Genomic DNA, 20401 nt, shown 5'->3' with positions numbered 1-20401 from the left:
GGATAAACCATTTTTGTAGGATAGTTTTGTATTGAAATTGTATGGTTTGTATATGACATGGGCATTTGGCCTGCAAAAAAGACATTTTTTTAATGATTATGACAATTCAATGATTAAGGTTATCTCCTTTAAAATGGCCTAAGGGCTGAAATGTTGGAAGTTTTAAAATAAAAAGTCGAGAGTGAAAGTGGATAATTGGTTTTTGTGTTAATATTTAAAAAAAAAGAATATTTATGCTTATAGAACAAATTTAAAATAGAATTGTTATATCAACAAACAATAATAACCATAATATAATAACAATAATAACTCAAGTTTTTAAAATTCAAAACTTCAGTAAATCACAAAATCTTTTCAATTTCAAAATTTACCACATTTTGAGGATTTATCTTCAATAAGAAACCAGATTTTCAGTCAGATATTGTTTCCTTTAATTATTTGATAGATGTTTTCTTTCTGGAAACATGCTATTATTAGGACGGTGATGGCGGGGAAAGATAGTGGCGTCCAAAAAATCATCAGAGGTGTATAGTGCAAAACTGCCTTATATTTTCATTGTGCGAGCCATGGATTAAACCTTGATGTTAATGATTTAAATTCAGTCATTTCATTTTCAATAATTCATTTTGATTATAGGTAACACAAATTTATAAAGTAATGATTGAATTTTATGAAGTAATGAATAGTCATAGAACTATTTAATAAGGCCAACATTTCGCCCCACGTCGGAAGGCTTCATCTGCAGTCTTGATGGAGCCCTGTAATGTGGGATGAAACGTTGGCTCATATAAAATAGTTTTATGACTGTTTGAGTATCTTTTTTTGACTGCACTCAGATCATCTTCTTTTTAATATCACACAGTCAATCATCGATCTTCCAATATATGTAAATATATAATCATAAATCTTAAAAATGTTATTCTTACACTACAAAAAATATTACAAATTATTTTATCTTATACAGTCCTTTGTTTAGGTAAAAAGTAACTTGCAAATATTAAAAATGATTCAGTCAGAGGTAAAATTTCAAGATAGTGTGTTTAACCCAAAAAATACTTTTTTTCAAACCAAACTAAAAGTTTATTTCTAAAGATAAAACTAATTTTTTTGAAATTTTATGAGTTTCCAATAATCGAAAGCTTTTACAAATAAAAGATTAAATTATAATATAGAAAAAATATTGAGAATAAGCCACTAACTAATTTTTTTTAATACTTTCTGTCCTGAGAAAATGTTAGCAGTATAAATCCTGAAATCTTGGAACTCAGAACAAGAATTTAAAGTTTTTTATATATACCAATGCAAGTAAAAAAGTAAATGGGATAGGTAAATGAGAATATAAGATAATTATGTACATACTGAGATCACAGTTCCAGACTTGACTAATAGAGAAAAAAAAAATCAGTAATTTTATTTGAATAAGATGAAATATGTAGTAATTAATAAAATAATCCCATAAAACACTTCCATACCAATAAATTTGTAAGCCGAAGTACATTAAACAAGTAAAATCATTAATATTCAATCTATAACTGCAATTATATAGAAACAGGCCAGTGGACTATAAAGCTAAAAAAAAAAATGGCTTGCTACCAGAATTGGCTCCAAACTAAAAAATACTGCTACCATAATCAATAAATAATTAATTATCTTAATCATAAGAATACTTATAACTTTATACTTTTAAGATTACAGTTTAATTGAATTTCCTACAATGCAAGTATTAAAACTTGAAAGTAAATAGGAATTAAAATAAATTATACATAATTCTCACATTAAGATAGAAAGCTTTTTCTGAATAAAATCTGAAGAGAAAAAGAATTTGTACCAACCTTAAAAAACTTAACAGTGAACGGGAAATTCACTCTAGACACGCAAATTTTAAAAAAAATAAGTGTTATTTAATTAATGAATTGAATAAAACATTTATTAATACTTAAAGTTCATATTTTTTTTTCACAATTTTTAAAATTGTTGTATAAAGGTTTATTACCGATTCCACTATAAATATTTCATACTAAAAAAAAAATAATTTACCAGAATCAAATTTCTTCGCAATTATGGGATAAAAAAAGTACAATTAAAACAGTTGGTAACCAAATTATCCTGATATTTTTATTATGTAAATAAATTGTATTGTCAATATCGCATGTTTTTGTTTAATATAAAACTTTCCGTTTCGGATATAAATGTTAAAGGTTCTTTAATTATCTTAGCCATTGAATGATATTACTACTAGGGTCATATTGTGTTTTCCAAGGATTCTAAATCATGAAATATCAATTAATTAATCAATAAAAAATTAATATTCATTTAAAATTGTTACTTTAGATTCACATATTACAGCCACTCTAAAATCAATCGTAATATTATGAAGGAAAAAAGTAATCAGACAAATTTAGTAACGACTAAACTCAATCAGTAGAAGCCAGTTAGTTATTGAATTAGGCACTTCCCTGAAAACAATGAAACGTTAACGGCAATATCGTTATGCCAACAATTTTCGTTCAAATAAAATTTTCCTTTTTCTGAGCTGAAAAGCTATTTTAAATTAATAACTTAGTTCTTTTTATTGGGAGACTGGAATAAAATTATAGATAAAAAGATTCACCACATGATGCTAAAGAGAAATATTGAACATTACTTCATTTTTGTATTTTTCCTACAGATTTTGTCTGGACGTTTATTGACTTAAATTTAAATGACAATTGTGTTCTATAAGGTTATATGACTTTATAGTTTTTATTGCCATAATTGTTATTTAGGACATTTCGAGTGGTGACAAATATTTCATCACGATGAAATCTAATGTTTCAGTACTATACATGAAAAGATTCGCAATAAAATTAGCTACTACTAATAAGATTTCATGCAAATCATTATTTTAAAAAAATTGTTATTTCCATCACACTCTGTTCTCACGTTTTTCTCTTCATTGATTTTTTGTTTTTAAAAGAGACAATTTAATTTCATCACAATGAAGGTCAAACCAATAAATAACTTCGAAATCGGCTGTCCAAAATAGGCGTGTAATATCACCGAGGATAGTTACTTGTAACGACTTTATCATTGCACTAATCAGTTTAGTTGCTTATAATTTATTTATATTTATAATTGGAAGAAGATAGTCTCAAATGCCTCAAGTCTCAAAGAGCTGTTTCAATCGTTTTGTTTATTTTAATGTGAAGAAAACTTAATATGCAATCTTTAATATTATTTGCCTCTTTTAAGAACATTCCAAAAACTAAAACGGGTAAGTTTTCAATTGTAAAAAATGCAAAAACATATCTCGAAAATAGAATCGATTAGTTCCCAATCATTTGACCACCCGACTTTGATGGTTATACAGAAATGAGGTTCTGTTCATAACCTCCCCAAGACAATGCAATTTCTAGAAATTAAGGTGTATTTTGTCTCTTTTATTCTCAGATGACATATGAGTGAACTCATAAAGTATGGAAGAGCTCAGCCCATGGATGGATTTGGCTGAACTGCCAGCAGATCCTCCAGAAATGAGAAGGGTCTGTACTGAATGTGGGTAAGTTCATGATTCTAGAAAATTTTGTATTTCCACTCATTACCATGATAAATATTTATTTTCCTATTACCCTTATGAATGTAACCATTTTTTTAGTTTCTAATGGTATGAGACTTTTTTTAATTTATAGCTAATTACACCTAATGTTTGTATTTGTAGCAGGCCAAGTGTTGTATGCTGGTGCAGTAGTTTGCCTGATGTGCCACTAAAAACAAAGTCAAGAGTGATTATCCTTCAACATCCAGCTGAAGAAAAGCGTTGTTTAAGGACTGCACCCATGCTTCAAAGGGGACTTGCTGAAGGGAAATGCCTAGTATTCAGAGGGAAGAAGTTCCCACAGAACAAGTAATATTTATATTCATCCAAGCAGTGTTGAAGTTTTCATGTGTTCAAGTTTGCAATGTTCATGGTTTATGATGTGTTGAAAATGCAAGATTTCTATATTTTCCCTATTTATTATTTGTGTCTGTTTATTTAATAAAAGATTATCCGAAGACATGTAATATGATGTAGTTTCTTGAAATTAATGATAATGAAGATATGGTTGACAGTACATGACTTTAGGAAGATGATAATTGGGGGTGTGGTGTTAAATAAAACACATATAAATATAGTATACCGAATCTGATGTTTACTGCTAATGACCTACAACATAAACCAAAACTTCATCACTCAATAAATGTATGTATTGCTATGTACTAGTAGCAGATTTACTTGGGATGCCAGGATAATCGCTGAAGGTTATTATCCAAAATAAGTTAATTAATTAATTATATATTGAGTCCTAAAAAACTATTATCATGATTGGATTCCTTTCCAAAGGCTGTTTGTGTGTTTACCAGTTTACCAATTAAATACCTTTATATTTATAAAATGTTCTTACCATTAATTATATAGTATAATAAAGAGTGGTATATTGGGATATATAATAGTATAAACTACATAAAGAAACTAAGAATTTATTTACAATTTGTTATGATTAAAGTGATTCAAATGATTCAGATAAAGGTTGCCATAAAATATAGATTATTACATGATTACTTATTAGTTAATTTATACTTATAGCTGCTGATGCCGTGGGATGTAGTGCCGTAGGTGTCATCTGTTTCATAAGGGATGTCCAGGTCTGGTGGCCCTTCTCACGACTTCGTCTGGTCGAAGTGCATCCTCTGAGTCTGCCTCCTGACTGTGACTCCGTCTAAGCCTTCCTGTTGAGTGTCTCTGTTCTTCTCTTCTCAATTCCCTCTTGTCTTTTTCTCCCACTTCCCTTTTGGGGCGTTACCTTATTTTTAAATCTCTTCTCTGATTGGTTATCGATGTCCGAAGACTCCCGAGGCAGATGTCCCCCTCCTCAGGGCCGAGGATGTGTAACAAAAAGTTTGACTTGTCCAGGAAGGGCCTGCACGTGGTTAATTTGATTCTGGTCCCTCGTCACAACCTATTTTGTGTTTTAACACTTAAAGGTTAGCCAATCTAATTTTCTCAGGGGCCTCTGGTAATGTGACAAACTTCATACAGATGTTTTCATATCCGGGGACTCAGTAAGAGACTCCTACCCTAACCAGGTATCGGGGACAGATGGCAAAAAAAACTTAATAAACCACATATTGTTGAAATCATGGCTAATTCCTCGATACATAGCAGTATATGTTCAACATGTTGCAATGTATTGATTCCCACATTAATTAACAGTAATTGTTTTCTGTGCTAATCAAATTCGCTTCATTCAATATAGCATATAAAAAGTGAATTATGTTTACAACAAGCTTCCTGTGGTAGAAAAACTTGATAGTAACTGAGGCAGATGGATAAGTGGTGATTATTTTAAAGATTTATCAACTATATTAATATCACAATTGTCCTGACTATTGGTACCACTCTTTGAAAAAAAAAAAAGCTTTTATATTCCTTTAATATCTTAATCGGGAAATAAATTCAGTTATAAAATAGATCTAACTTGGAATGAGTGAAAGACTTTTATGAGGTCAAGGATTGTACTCTTGTCTCCAAAAGGTACTGTTTGATTTTCCTTTGAGACTCTTCTTAATCTTGATGGACTCCATCCCACACTGATGGACATTATATGATCTGTTTTCTCATTTTTCCCCCCTGAATCATGTTTAGGATAAGATTATAGTTTTAAGTCTTTCTTGTCAAATCACAAGATATTAGGTTTACGTTATCATAATATTTAATAGTTATGTAGAGGCCACTTTGTCGCCATTGTTGCTGGGTAATTAATTCCAAATTTGTTTTCATTAAGTAAAAAGAACCAGTGAAGGGTATCCTAATGTGACCAGAGTTGGAAGAACAAGATCCTTTGGAATAAAAATTAATCCAATCTGCTGTTAACAGATTTCACGTTGGTGTGCTTTCTGAGCTGCTATGTTACAGACCCAACACAGTCGCCCATCACAGCCTTAAAGAATTTTTGAAATAAATTTTTGTGTTTTATTTCTCTGCCTCACTATTTCTTTTTTTCCACAGGCATGAAGGACTGTTAGATATTTTGAAAATGTCAAATACCATACTTCTGTATCCATCGAAAGATGCAGTTGATCTGGAAACTGTGCCGAAAGTAGATTCTGAAGAAAATGGTTACAATATTGTAATTATAGACGGAACTTGGCCTCAAGCCAAGGGTATTTATAATAATGCTCCTATTCTGCATGGTATAAAACAGGTAATTAAAAAATTATTTATTATTTATTTTGATTTTTAGTCTTTTTAATTTATATTATAACTTTTTCACATAGCACTAAATGAACTTAACTGTTGATTTAACTCTTTCTTTACAATTTGTAATCATATCTTGGAACCCCTCTAGTTTTTGATCTATGATAGAAGCTTGTTAAAAGTCCTTCCTTTAATGCTCTTTTTGTTGAGACAAATTTGGACTCTGATTTTATGATAGGTAACAATATTACTGTATTGGTTATAAAATTTTTTTAATAAATTGAAAGGTTATTAGCAATCACATGCTAGCAGGTGAAGGTGCAAAGGGCCAGTAATTCTCCTGAACGCATTTCACACTACCATATTCTATGAAAAAACTAGCCCTAAACTACAACAGACAGGTTGTATCTAGTAACTATTATTTGACTACTTTTTATATCTTATAATACATTTAATGTAATGCATATATTCTTCTTTATTTATTCATATCAAAGTGGATTATATTATTTTTTTTTTTTAATTGATTAGTTCAGTACACTAAAATCGAATGCAAATAATATTGCTTATGGGTCTCTCAGACCCACCTCTTATGCTGTGGGTTAAAAAACAATTGTCTCTACAGTATAGAAATAATTATGGGAAAGAGGGCTGGGTTAATAGAACTTAGAGAACTGATTATTCGTGTATGAGGTAGTTCATTGATTGTACTTATTATACAATTGTACTTCCATTGACTAGAGTTACTTTGTAACAACTTTAGTAGCTTTAGAAAAGTCTGTAAGGCAACTTCCATAAAGGAAGTAATAGCAGCTCTGCGGTACTATCTTTGGAATACAATAGCAATTTAAATAAAATATTTTTTTTGTCAGATATTTCTCTATTCAAGCAAAACAATGATGTGTTGATTTTTGTGAAGTTAATGCCAGTAACAGGCAACTAAGGGTCCATTTGCATTGATCCTAATTATTAATAAGTAAGAAACTTATAATTTTGTTTTCTATAGTTTCAACATAAAATAATGAATTAGTTGTTAAGAATTCATTAAAAATAATTAGAGAGTTCACTTTTGAAAATTCATATTCTTTTATAACAGTTTTTCTCCTGGCCCTTTGAGAAAACCTCATTTAGTAGGGAAAATAATAATTAATAGGAGGATATTCAATTCAAATAATTGTGGGAGAGATTTAACCTTCTGAAGTTCAAGGGATTGTTAACAGACAGAAATTGATTACAAAACTTTTGTAACTTGAAAGAATTGATGTTTCATAAAATTACTGAAAACATTATCTCAAGTGATAAAATATTCCTTCTGTTATTTGAATTTTTTTCCCAGATATTTTCAATGCTTATTATCTTTTTGTATAAATTCATACTACTACAATATTATACATTTAATATAATTTGTTATATTCTTTACTTCTTGTTTTCATCATGATTGGCACGACAGCCCGTTACCGAGCCTGGGCCTCCTTTAATAGCTTCCGCCAGGCCGTCCTGTCTTCTACTGCAATTCTCCAGTTTCGGGTTCCCAGAAGGACCTGGGCATCTGTAGGTACAGCATCTAACCAACTCATGTTCAGTCTACCCACTCTTCTCTTTCCATATCACTGCTCGGATAGCATCTTATTTGGGATGTCATCACTGCGCATCCTCACCACATGACCCGCCCATCGGAGTCTGCCCAACCTTGTAAACTGGACATCATTGTCTCTGTACAAGGCCAATAACTCTGCGTTCTTCCTTCTTCTCCATACATTGCCCTCTCTATCAAGTCCAAGTATTTTTCTCAAAATGGACCTCTCGAAGACCATTATTTCTTGTTGCCCTAATGAAGGCCTGAAGTTGAGGCCAAAACGTAGTCATAAGTAAAATGAAATAAGTTTTCCTTGTTTGTGTTCATTAGTACTCCACTGAACTATACCCCCATCATCTCCACATTTTGAATTTTTTGTTTAAATTCTCCTTTCTTAAGAAAGAGTGAACCAAGTGTGTTTTAGTTGGTAAACTCGTTTGCACATTGTCACGTTAAAAAAAATCAGTGTGATATGTTCTTTATGAATCTTAAAATACAATGTCATTATTTCTTTTTCATATAACTCATTTAAATTTTTCAGGTAAAACTGCTTGTCAAAAATAAAAGTGAGTATGTGATAAGAAGCCAACCTACTGATGGCTGTTTGTCGACACTGGAAACTGCAACAGAAGCACTTTCTGTACTTGAGTCTGTTGATTATAGGGCAACATTGCTTCGGCCATTAAGAGCGCTTTGCTGTTATCAGTTGAATCATGGAGCTGTTATACATGACAGCACTGATTTTAGAATAAAAACTAACACATATCCTCGACGATTAGGAAAACGATTGAATAAATTTCTTAAGGAATTTAATTAATAGTTATATTGTGAATAATTTTTGATTACATTTGTCTATATTGAGGAAAACATTTTATTTTATTTTCATAGACTATTTGTTATTTTATCACCACACTTTTCCTATAATTATTGGTCAAAAGAAAAAAACTTATGCTAGTCATTTACTTTTAATTCCAGCTCCCAATAATTTTGTGATTACACTTGTTTGGGAATGATCTTTCGTGGAAACCAAAAAATTGATTAACAGAGATCATCCTTTATTCAGTCAAATAGGGAATTATTAATTAATGTTTATTTTTGTTGATTTTATATTGATATTAACTGTCTCATGAAATGTTTATTGTTCTTTCTAAGAAATGAGACAAATCGATCAATTATTCTTTAAATATTTAATTATCAATAGTAGTTATTGAGAAAATAATAGGAAGTTCTGTATTCTATCAAAAGCTTCATTTATTGTTTTACTTGATTCGCTGCCAAAATTGTACACTTTTTTTTTTTTTTTTAACACATTGTTATGCTGGATGCATTAAACTGCTTGTTTCACTTGACATATTTTTTGTTGTATTTTATAAGAATTATTTTAAATTGAATTTTTCACTATCATGATTAGAATGTATCATATTCATATTCATATGCAAGTACCCATCAGCTTCTAGTATTCTCCCTAATTCTCTCCCACTTTGACTACAGATGCCTAGTGGATGGATGACTAAGTGGTGAACAAGAGATGAGATCTAAAAAAATTAATGAACTTCTTCATAAGATTCATCTTTGTTACTAACAGATTTTTTTATACCTCTCACTGTTACTCCTAGCAAAATTGGCTCTATCCCAATATCCGAAGTCAATTCCTTGGCGCATTTATATTCCAATCCTTAAGAACTGAAATATCTTCCTATATTATGGACATGTTCCCTCTGTGTCTTTCTATCCACCTGTTAAATACAAGACCCAACCAACTGAATTTTACATCACTTCCTATAGTACTACTTTGAAAAATCCTTTATCGGTCAAGCTAACTCAAAAAAATCAATTATATATCCATCTCCTTGATTATCTATCTTCCATATATTTATAAATAATACATATCCATACCAGCTTGCATAAATATGTATCTTTTTTGTATCTTATGTTTTTATTTTATTTATATAATTATTATGTCTTATTTAATTTTGTTCAACACCACATAATGTAGCCAGACAAATGCTGTTCAAATTCTCCATATTGTTTGGATAGTCCCATATCAGAGGACCAAGTGTCCCAGAATTAAGATTGATTTTTCATTTTATATTTTTGAATCTTGGAAAGATCAAATTTATGTGTTCGGTTAGTTTATTGTTAAAACTCTTGCATTTTATCAAACAAATTCATCCTGTAAATTTGGAATCAAGATCACTGAAGTTAATAGTTTGTCACATATTTGAGGTGCTGCATAGATTATTTATTGTTTGAAATCAAATTGGTGAATTTTGAAAATATATTTATCTTCTTGAACTTTTTTTTTTTGTTAGAGTAACTATTGTAAGATTTTGAGTGAATATTCTTACCTGATCCTGAAGATTCATCATTGGGATTTTATTCAGTCTGTTACTAATTATTAAAAGGAATGGAAAAAAAAAATTAAGAATCATATAGTAAGGAAGTCTAATGTCAAAATGCGAGTTTTTCAGGAAAGCCAATTGAATGTTGAGTAGTTTAATAAAAATCAGTTTTTCATCATTGTTTTTTTTACATAAAAACTGATCTTTTTTTTTTTAATGATGAAATGTCTATTAACAATGAATTTACATTTCTGTAAAATTGGTATTTTGATGTCAATAAAATACAAAATAATTATTAGGAATACAAATTTTTAATAGATAAATTTTACACTTTTAAAATTGTTTATTAATACTATCTTGTAGAAACTAATAGTTGTGAAGAATTTTATCTATTTCTACAAATTTCTCAAAATAATTGTTTTATTTAATCATTTCTTAATTTAATAGATTATTATACTGTTAATTATTTTTCAATTCATTGCATATAGATCTGTGTTTTCTACTTAATCTTTTTTTGTCTCAGATGTGATCTGTGACATTTATGGTTGTGTAAAAATGCCAGGTAATTCCAGATCAATTGTTTTGGACTACATAACCTGTCAATATTAATCTCCTTGCTTTCTGATAATGGTATTGTTGAGGTGGTTGTGTATGATTAATTAGTTCTGACTACCATTGAAGATGAGAGGTATTCTACATCAGAAGCTTTCGACAATGCATGTTCATAAGTTAAGTAGCTAGTAAATGAATTGACAGGGAACTAGCCATATATTTTCACAGGATAGAAACTTCACTCCATAGGGAACTAGCTTATGGTCATAGAGGGGATGAGAAGTCCTACAGGATCTAGCAGTTGGTCCTTGACAAAAGGAAAAATTGGTATAGGATAAAGGAGAGATCTGAGAAGGCTGAGTGAAATAAAAGTCCAATATACCTTTCTAAAAATAGCACCAGAATGTATTGATCCACTATATACATTTATTGTTACTTACTGACCACTAAGGTGGAGAAATCCCAGAAGGGGATTTTCACTCTTTGGTTAGCCAAGTTTGTGCTTAGTTGATTCTGTGGGCTATTGAACACCATGGAGAGATGCTACATGTAAGAGGTTATCTTTTAGTGGATCAGAAGATTTTGTTGTAACCACTATTGATTCAAATAATTCATTTAGAGATATTACAATTCACAACTTGGTTATTAATTTGTACAAACAAATTATTTACAAGAAATAATATATATATATCAATACATGATTTCTGTGTGATAATCACAATGATTCACATGTCGATAGCTAGACTGCCAAGTAGCTCATAATGGTTTCAGTAGGGTTGCTACAATAATATTATTATTGTCTTCTTATTGGTATTTTTCCTTCGGTATTGTACTCACAAATTATTATGTATGTTACCACTAACTATATCAATAGGTTTTATTATTAATAACCATAATAGCAGCAAAGTTTTGTATTTTTTTTTTTTAAAGATTTTATTTAATTACATTTCTGATGTCTGAGAAAATAAAAATAAGGTGGTAGAAGTTCTTAAAGCATTTACATATGAAGAAAATATTAAATGAATAATTTTTATCCTGAATATCTGGGAGCAACATAATTAATTGAGTTAAATTTAAGCAGGGAAATCAAATAGAAATACACATTACTGCATCTTTGAAATGCAATGTGTTCCACTAACTTGGCATTCATTCATTCTTGGTATCCAAGTACATGGATAGTTCTCTCTCTCCCTCTCCATATATACAGAGAGAGAGAAAGTGAGAGAGTTTAATAAAAGAAACACTTTTTGCTGAAAGAATGATCTTAAAAAAACTATGTGATATATCCGCATCTGGATAATTGTTTCTATATTTATGTGGCAAATTTTCGTTCGTTGTAACTTCATTATACTAAAATCTATTTCTGTAACATTTATTTCTTAAATTCGATAACGCAGTTAATTTTGGTACAGCTTAATATACTCTAAAATTTCTTTTACCTATTTATTATTAGGCCGGTTAACTTTAATTTCGTTGCGCACCCACAAAATGAATTTAAGCGTATCGACTCTGCCCTCCTGTCCTATAGTATCCTTTCTAAATACACCACTAACGCCTGTTGAACAGATTCGATACTTAGGACTCCATCTTGACAAGAGACTTACTTGGAATCCACACACAAGACTGAAACGACAAGAAACTGCTCGTAGATTCCGATTGCTACAACACTTACTTGACAAACGCTCTAAACTTCCCATTCATTACAAAAAATTAGTATACACTACGATAATCAGACCAATTTGGACTTATGGAATTGAGCTCTGGGGCTCCACCAAACCATCAAATTCTTCCCGCATCCAATCGTTACAATCCAAAATCATACGTAAAATCCTTGATGCTCCTTATTACGTCACAAATAAACTCATTCACAAAGACCTTAACATCCCATTCGTTGCAGATTTGACCCAAAACAGATATGCATCTTTTCATTCCAAACTCCTTAACCATCCTAACCCATTAATTCTTAATCTTTCATCCTTAACAATCCCTGATAATCCTCCGAGGCGTCTGAAAAGAAGATGGCCACGGGACCTTCTAATTTAAATTAATGTTTAAAGTACCACCAATGGGTGGTTCCTTCCCATGATTTTCAAGTGTATATGAAACATACTACATATTTACCTATTGTATTATTTTGTACAGTTGTAAATTACATTAAATAAATAATTAAAAAAAAAAAAAGTATCACACTATCTAGGCAAGTTATAAATTGTAAATCATCCATTTTTCCTTACAAGTCAGTGTAAAACTTCAATTTGATGAAAAACAAATAATATAATGTAGAATACTGTAGGCACTGCTCGTTACATATCCTAGTTGAATAGTAAAAACAATAATAATTAACAAACATTAGTTTTATTATATAATAGAACAGAAGTGATGGTTCTATAGAATCACCCTTAGTTGTTAACCAGACTGTGATGTATATTATGTTTGCCTCAAAGCAAACCAACACAGGTAGGATTCGAACCATCGCCGCTCTAATTCGAGTAGCTAGAATGCTGCTTATCCATGCTCCTAGGAACTACATCGATTCCGGAATGGTGCTGGTTTCTTAATGTTTAGAAAGATTTTTAAAGGACTTTCAAACGGGTCTACCATCTTTATCTAGTCGAATTTTTGTGTTTATCATTCAAGTCTGATGTACTGATGTGAGTCTGACGCTCTAATCCAGTTCTTTGCGTATTACGAATGCTTGACAACATAGGTCATTTATTTTACTTAAAAAATGCTGATAATTGTGTTTTTTCTTGAACTCTTGTCGCATGATAAGTTATATCTTCCTTATTAACTTTCATCTTAAAGGACAATTAGATGAAAAGTTCGTCATGGAGGTGTTATCATACATTATGGTAGATCTTTTTCTGCTTTGTAATGTCGATCAAATGCATGGTTCAGTAATAATAATTCCTATTTATGGCATAAGGTTGGTTCTTAAGTCTTTTCTTTACAGTGTTTCACCAGAATTACCTCTTTAAAAAAAACTAGGAACGTTACTACTAAAGGTTCCTCATTCTTTTACAAACCGTAATAAGTTATGAGTTTTGGAACAGTCTAAGAGTTTATTTTTTATTTTTATGACACGTTTTTTCAAATTCTCCTCACTGCTACAAATGGTACATTTATCGTTCGTAGTACTAATCGACATTGAAAGGAATCTATCTTGGATGATACGAGCTCCACCTATCATAAGAATGTATTGTTCTTTTGTAGTAGCTAAAATATTGTATAAAGCACTTCTGAGCTTAGTCAAATATTTAAAAAATAGCATTGCATTATTCCTTGTTTATTTGTTCTTGTTCAAAGGTGTAAAACCTTTTGGACATCAACGCCTAAAAAGTATTCATTATTCCTTATGAATAAGGATTATTGATATCGAAAAGACTATTCATTACTGTTTTTGAATTACTTTGAATCTATTTTTTTTTTTCATGTTCTTCATGATTTATCAGACTGCATAAAGGCAAAAAGATAAATGTATTTAAAATGCCTAACATTCCGTTGATGTGGATCACTAATATCTCCATATTTTTGCTTGTCATATTGTGGGTGTTCACTCTGTGATTCTGTTGTAGTTTTAATTTTAATTTTTATATAATTATGTTCAAAATAACTCTATTAGAGAATTTTTATCTAAAATATGGTACGCCTTACAAATTAAAAATTGTAGTTAGTGAACAACTAGTTTCACTTTTGTAAGCAGCTTTAAAATGTACATGTTAGTTGTTTTTAATTTCAATTATGTTCATTAGTTAATTAATCTTCCATCAAATTCATTAAGAGTTGATTTATAGAATATTTAAATTAAATATGGAATAAGTAAGAAATCATTATAAAGACAGAAGTACCAGGTGATATTTATTCCATGCTGAATAAGTTGAGCTGTATATCCTCTTTGGCATAAAAACTGGAATAATAGATAATTTAGCTGTTTGTTTATTATTGTGTCCGTTGATGTAGAACTGTCATAGTGAATATTGTTTGTGTTTTGGATTGAATAGTTTTGAACAATTTGGTCTTATCTCGCTTTTAAAATGACTTACATGTACAAATAATTATTCAAACGAATCATTAAGATATGAAAAAGGATTCAAGCATTGCTCATGAAGGGGAAAGCAGTAAAAAGAGGAAAAGAAGTTCAAGCTCAGATTCCAATCCTGAAGAACTTTTGAAGAAGAAACATCATAAGAAACTGAAGAAAAAGAAGGAGCACTCTCCATCAGGTAGTAATAGTGACTCAGATCACAGTAAAAAGAAGGCTAAAGAAAAAAAGAAACACAAGAAGAACAAAAAAGATAAGAAGGAAAAGAAAAAGAAGAAGAAATCTGATAACATTGGTCCAGAAATTCCTGAAGAACTCATAGAAAAACGTAAGAAGATGGCACCAATGACTAAAGAAGAGTGGGAAAAAAAACAGAGTATAATTAAAAGGGTTTATGACTCCGAAACTGGCAGACACAGATTAATAAAAGGTAGTGGTGAGGTTTTGGAAGAAATTGTTTCTAAAGACATGCATAAAAAAATTAATAAGCAAGCAACTATTGGTGATGGAAACTTTTTCCAAACGAAGCTATCTAATAAATTTTAAAGTACTTATACCAAAGGATTAGTGATTTAAATGCATATATGTATGGTAGCTACTGACTTCTTAATACTAATTTTAGTATTTTATGAATACGCATATTCATTAAGTGTATGAACAGGATTCAATGTAGTTCAAGTACCTATGAATTTTTTGTTTATTTGGAATGAAATTAGTGTCATTTGATGGTTACTTGTTACCATTTAGTGTGCTCAATGTGATGAGGAAAGTTCTATGATGTTTAATGTTCCTTGCGTAACAAAAAGTAGTTTAGTTGTCATTTTCAAATGTTCATGATATGTTTTTAAATTATATGCGTTAATGCTCTGTGAACTTTTGTTTTAGAAACATATTGATGTTTATACTTATTTAATGAGATAAATATATATGTGTGAAACATCTATAATTCATTTTTTACTCCTCTTAACATTTTTCTAACATTCTGGTTTATGTTTACATAATCATTTATCTAGGGAATTTGATTGTGCTATTATTTCTAAGATGATATATTTTTTAAGATGCATTCTGCTTATTATATCTTAATTTTAAAAACAAAATGGGTCTGGGTTGTTTGGTATAAGTTCATGTCATCACGATCATTAAGAAGCAATATTGAATTCCTTATAGTTGGTGTTACTATTTTATAATTATTTCAAACATTCTATTCAATTAAAGTATTTGATTTTCAGCAATTAGTTTGTTATAATGCCAAAAAGCAAGCAATGAATAGTACAGAGACCATTTTGCGAGACTTGGTTATTTGGACTCAGAGTACCATAAAACTAATATTGCCATGGATTCTGATCAAAATACTATGTATTTTATGTATAGATAGGCGAAAGTAATAATGTCAAGTAGAAGAAAAGGAATTAAAACATATTTCAAATATTAATTTTATCTCCTATAAATAAATTTTGATTGTTGAAGATGTATCAAATAACTTTTAATTTGTGTATTCTTTATATTATCAAATTTAGACAAATTCAATAGTTCCTCTGTTAAGGGGCTCTAACAATGTTGACTAAACTCGTTATGTTAATTTACAATTCAATGGTGTTTAATATCAGCTTGATCTTGATTGAAATAGTCTGACAGGACTTAAATGTTGAATTTTCAAAAAAAGTTTCCTCTAAAGTGCCTGTTATTTTATTTATTTGAAATAATTAATCCGGTCTCATTATTTGTATTACCAAAAAAATGGATAAATACAGGATATGAAAGAATTTGATAATTAACTATTGGTGAAGTATTTTCCCATGTGGAAAACAAATTTAAGGGAAGAGGTGTTCAACAATAGTGCTGTAAAATCTAAGATTTAAAAAAAATTACTGTCAAACATTTAAAACCCTAAAAGGCTATGCAGAATGACCAAAAACACATAAATAAATAGAATTTATAACCAGAAATTGATTTCTGCTTAAAATAGATTGGTAAGTGAAAGTTACGTAATATGCACACCACAGATTTTTTTTTTTTTTTATCAATATCAAAACTTTATACTAATGTTTAGCTGAAATGGGTGAATGTGCTTGAAGAATAAAAGGATGTTCTAATATCAAGTTTCATCTACTCTAATATAAATTTTAAATGGGGGTTAACATACATCAATACAATTTTTCAAATGATGAATTTTTCAATTTAGTCTTCCATCCTTGGCAATGTGAAACAGGAAATAGTTTCTTAAGCAGTACCGGCTGTTGTGTCAAAGGGAGTTGAGGTGCCACCACAGTAACCTTAGCACAGGAGTACTGGTTCAATTCCGTTTTGGGTGAGTTGACTTTGATTTTGTGGCGGTCTCATAGAATAAAATCTCGACCCTCCCACACTGGTTGGTTACCTCTAGGATAACCCTCTATTTATCAGATATGATCAGGTTGGAAGTAAATAAAAAAAAATGCAATAAAAAATTGCCTGAAGATTAGTACCACTTTGTGATATTATTGTAATTTAAAAATGTAGGCTACTTACAGTCAGATATAAATTGGTGCATAAATTCAATTACTAATATTCTTAACAATACATTATGCATTGTAAATTTGAACTATAATTGCAGCAAATGATTTCTAGATGATTCTATACCTATGAATGATTAATTCATAATTCGTTAAGCCACCAAGCTCTCATCAATTTGTATTTTCCTGATGAGTTTTTGGACATTCTACAAAATGGATGTAGTAATTTATTTGATTCTTTTCCAGTACACAGAGAGTAAGTTATGTGAAGATAAGATTGATATAAAAGTAGGATTCTAATTTAATAAGATGTAAATCACTATGATATAGAATGATAAGTATGCTTTGTATTATTGTTTCTCGTTCTTATTTAAAGGAATAAAACCTTTTGCTCATCAACAGATTTGGTTTATCAAATTATTTGCTTGTAATTTAATGCTAATACTACTTTTGTCTGGGTTTAGTGATGTTTTGAACCCTTAATATAAGTGAAAATATCTTTATTAACACCTACCTTTACTTTTTATTTTGGATTGCAAGATTTCTTCCAGGTCAAACCGCTACATCTTGTTGAAAAAAATATAGTATTATACCAGTTTGTTTTTTTCTCATCATGATTCTGGCTGGAAAAATTCTGATGGAAAAAGATTAGGTCAGCCAAATCATAGGTCTCAAAAGATTGAAATTAAATTGTTAGTTTAGATCGTCATGATAAGTAAATACAAAAGACTATAAGTCACTGGGATAAAGATTAAGTCAGTCAAATCATGTGTATCAAAGGTTAGAAATAAAAATTATAAGTGATGGATACTGGACTGTTGATGATTTACAATGATTATATTTACTTTAGAGATCAATTAATTTCATTCAAGGATCAATCAAAATTAAAAAAAAAAGATTGGTTTGTGTGTTATTAATTTGGGCTGACTAATATGTTTTTTCATCACAACCTAAGTTTCTGTGGTGGTTGGTTTGCCTGCACAACACTCAACCCCTGAAGATGACAAACATCAACTTTCATAAGTGAAAGAATAACTAATTATTTGGCTTATTTTGACTGATCCCTAATAAAAATGTAATCACAATAGAAATTAAAATTTAATTTGTTTCATTTATTATAAAGTTAAGTTTTCATGTTACATTTCCTATTGCTACTTATTTACCATTATTTTGAGTACTGTGTTTATGTTTCTTATTTTCCATTATAAAGCGAAAAATTGCCTCTTTTTTGATTATGATATGAATATGGGAAGTGATGATAGCTCAGTAGGTGCCCACAAACGTCTTAGATAGTTGCTGTATGGACTCAATTACCATCTGCGGCAGTTAATATTTATTTCTTGGCAGTATGGGAAATAAATCAACATTTATTTTTTATTAAAGAAAAATATAAGATTTAAAAGTATATTTGAAGAACTTATGTGAAATATTGTATAATGCAGTAGCAAATTAGTAGTAGTGTGATGAAAATAAATATAGATTTGTTCCTAGCTCTAGCAGAATTTTTTCTTTTGTATTAGCCTTTGGTTGAATGGTTGAATGGCCCAAGGTCCCCCGGGCATACTCTGTCTCCATTAAGCGGGTACCTTTCAGTGAATTTCGAGGGAAGCCTGGTGGTTGAGTATAGATTACCCCATTATGTCCTTGTATTAACCAAGAAACAGAATGCCCTTTCCCCATACTGAATCCAAGAATTTTATATTGTAGTGATAGTTTAAACAAATAAATCACTTATTAGTTGTACATAGCAGATACTTAGTTGTACTGTAATATTGAAAAACTATTCTTGTGAAATTATTCTATTTATATTTTATTTTGGGAAGCTAATGTAGTTATTTGCTGATGAGACCCTTTACAAAAGGTAAACTTATCTTGATAGAAGTTAAATGACTAAAACAAAAGCCTGAATCATCTAGTTTGACTAACCAGATGATTGATCTTATTAGTTTTGTTCATTGCTCAATATAGTTTTATTCAACTATAGGCCTTTATAGTTGTACTTATTCAACTGAATATGATTAAAGATTACAACTATAATTATTTGATGCTCTGGACAGTAACTCAACAACTCAGCTTAAATTCTGTTAATACTATGCATACACTACAAACCACTTTAAAACTAATCTTGGTTAATTTTTAATTTTCTCTATTATTGTGAGACCATCTTGAGCACTCTTGAGACCATCAAATGATATCATATCCACATATTAAAAAGAATTGTTTAAAGTTAATACAAACCCCTTGACTTCAAAACACCTATTAATAGAATTTTACAGCTAACTTAATAACATAATCATCATTATGGAACTCATGCATTGTTGACTTTTTTTTTATATTCTTAAAAAGGGGATGACAGGGGAGGGGGTGGATATACCCCTCTGTTATTTGAAAACCTAGAAAGTTGAGAGAATTGAGAACGTACCTCAAACTGCAAAAATGTTGGTAAAATACAAATTAGGATGGATACTAAACTCAAAATTGATTACAAAAGCTGATTACAGAGGTCAGTTTTTTAAACAATACTTTGGGAAAATGACAAATTCTGAGGAATACTCTCAAAATCTTCTGGAAGTTGGGAAATCTGGAAAAAATTGTAGGAAATTTTTAAAATTTTGCTCTCTTCTCTTTCTCCTCCCTAACAACTTTCCTGATAACCGCGTATGATTTCAGGGACTTTCCTTTGAATGTTTGGTCAGAGTCTTTACTACTAACTAGAGGGAGGAGGGGAGAATAGGGTGGCCGCATTGTGCATCACTTGTGAGGGTGCCAAAATGCCAAAAAATGATTTGTAGTTAATACGATTTTTTTGCTTTTGGACTTAGGAAAGAAAAATTACTTTATTGTTCTAAGTTGAAAATATGGTTAAATTAGTTATCATGAAATAAGAGCTATAATAACGTTTCTATAATAATTAAGAGTCAGTAATTTAATCTGGTGGTGGGGATTTAAAAAAAAGGCTAAAATTTACAACTTTTGTTAATTGTTGTAATGATCTGGCAACACTGAAGTAGCGCCGATCTGATGCATCAAGGTGTTGGCTAGCGCGCGGACAATATTATTAGGGTTACATTAGACTCCAAAATCAAGTGATGTAAGTCGTTTCATTGACAATGGCTTGTGTAATTTTAACATTGTTTAGCACGATTCTCACTTTATTTTATCCAGGTAACATTCAACCATTTTATA

At 30.2% G+C, this 20401-nt stretch overlaps 2 protein-coding genes across 2 annotated transcripts; both read left to right on the top strand.

Moving 5' to 3' along the window:
- Positions 1-3333: 3333 nt before the first annotated feature.
- Positions 3334-10082, top strand: Dtwd2 (DTW domain containing 2). Its single transcript, XM_014437039.2, has 4 exons — positions 3334-3538; positions 3698-3883; positions 6026-6221; positions 8329-10082. The coding sequence occupies exons 1-4, from the start codon at positions 3456-3458 to the stop codon at positions 8602-8604; spliced, it is 741 nt and encodes a 246-aa protein (XP_014292525.1). The 5' UTR covers positions 3334-3455; the 3' UTR covers positions 8605-10082.
- A 4477-nt stretch (positions 10083-14559) lies between these two features.
- LOC106690549 (ADP-ribosylation factor-like protein 6-interacting protein 4) lies at positions 14560-15596 on the top strand. The gene has a single exon (XM_014436006.3). The coding sequence runs from the start codon at positions 14760-14762 to the stop codon at positions 15267-15269; it is 510 nt and encodes a 169-aa protein (XP_014291492.1). The 5' UTR covers positions 14560-14759; the 3' UTR covers positions 15270-15596.
- Positions 15597-20401: the final 4805 nt, after the last annotated feature.

This window comes from Halyomorpha halys, unplaced genomic scaffold, assembly GCF_000696795.3.
Source record: "Halyomorpha halys isolate HHAL.00 unplaced genomic scaffold, Hhal_1.1 Scaffold51.1, whole genome shotgun sequence".
NCBI classification, from domain to species: Eukaryota; Metazoa; Arthropoda; class Insecta; order Hemiptera; family Pentatomidae; genus Halyomorpha; species Halyomorpha halys.
Note: the sequence above shows the minus strand (reverse complement) of the source record. Positions and strands in the feature narration are given on the sequence as shown.

Bases quoted from the DNA above. Each gene is read 5' to 3' on its own strand.
- Dtwd2 (XM_014437039.2), top strand. From the start codon at position 3,456: ATGGAAGAGCTCAGCCCATGGATGGATTTGGCTGAACTGCCAGCAGAT. The intron at 3,539-3,697 runs GTAAGTTCATGA...TTGTATTTGTAG, and splicing joins AGGGTCTGTACTGAATGTGG to CAGGCCAAGTGTTGTATGCT. The intron at 6,222-8,328 runs GTAATTAAAAAA...TAAATTTTTCAG, and splicing joins TTCTGCATGGTATAAAACAG to GTAAAACTGCTTGTCAAAAA.
- LOC106690549 (XM_014436006.3), top strand. From the start codon at position 14,760: ATGAAAAAGGATTCAAGCATTGCTCATGAAGGGGAAAGCAGTAAAAAG.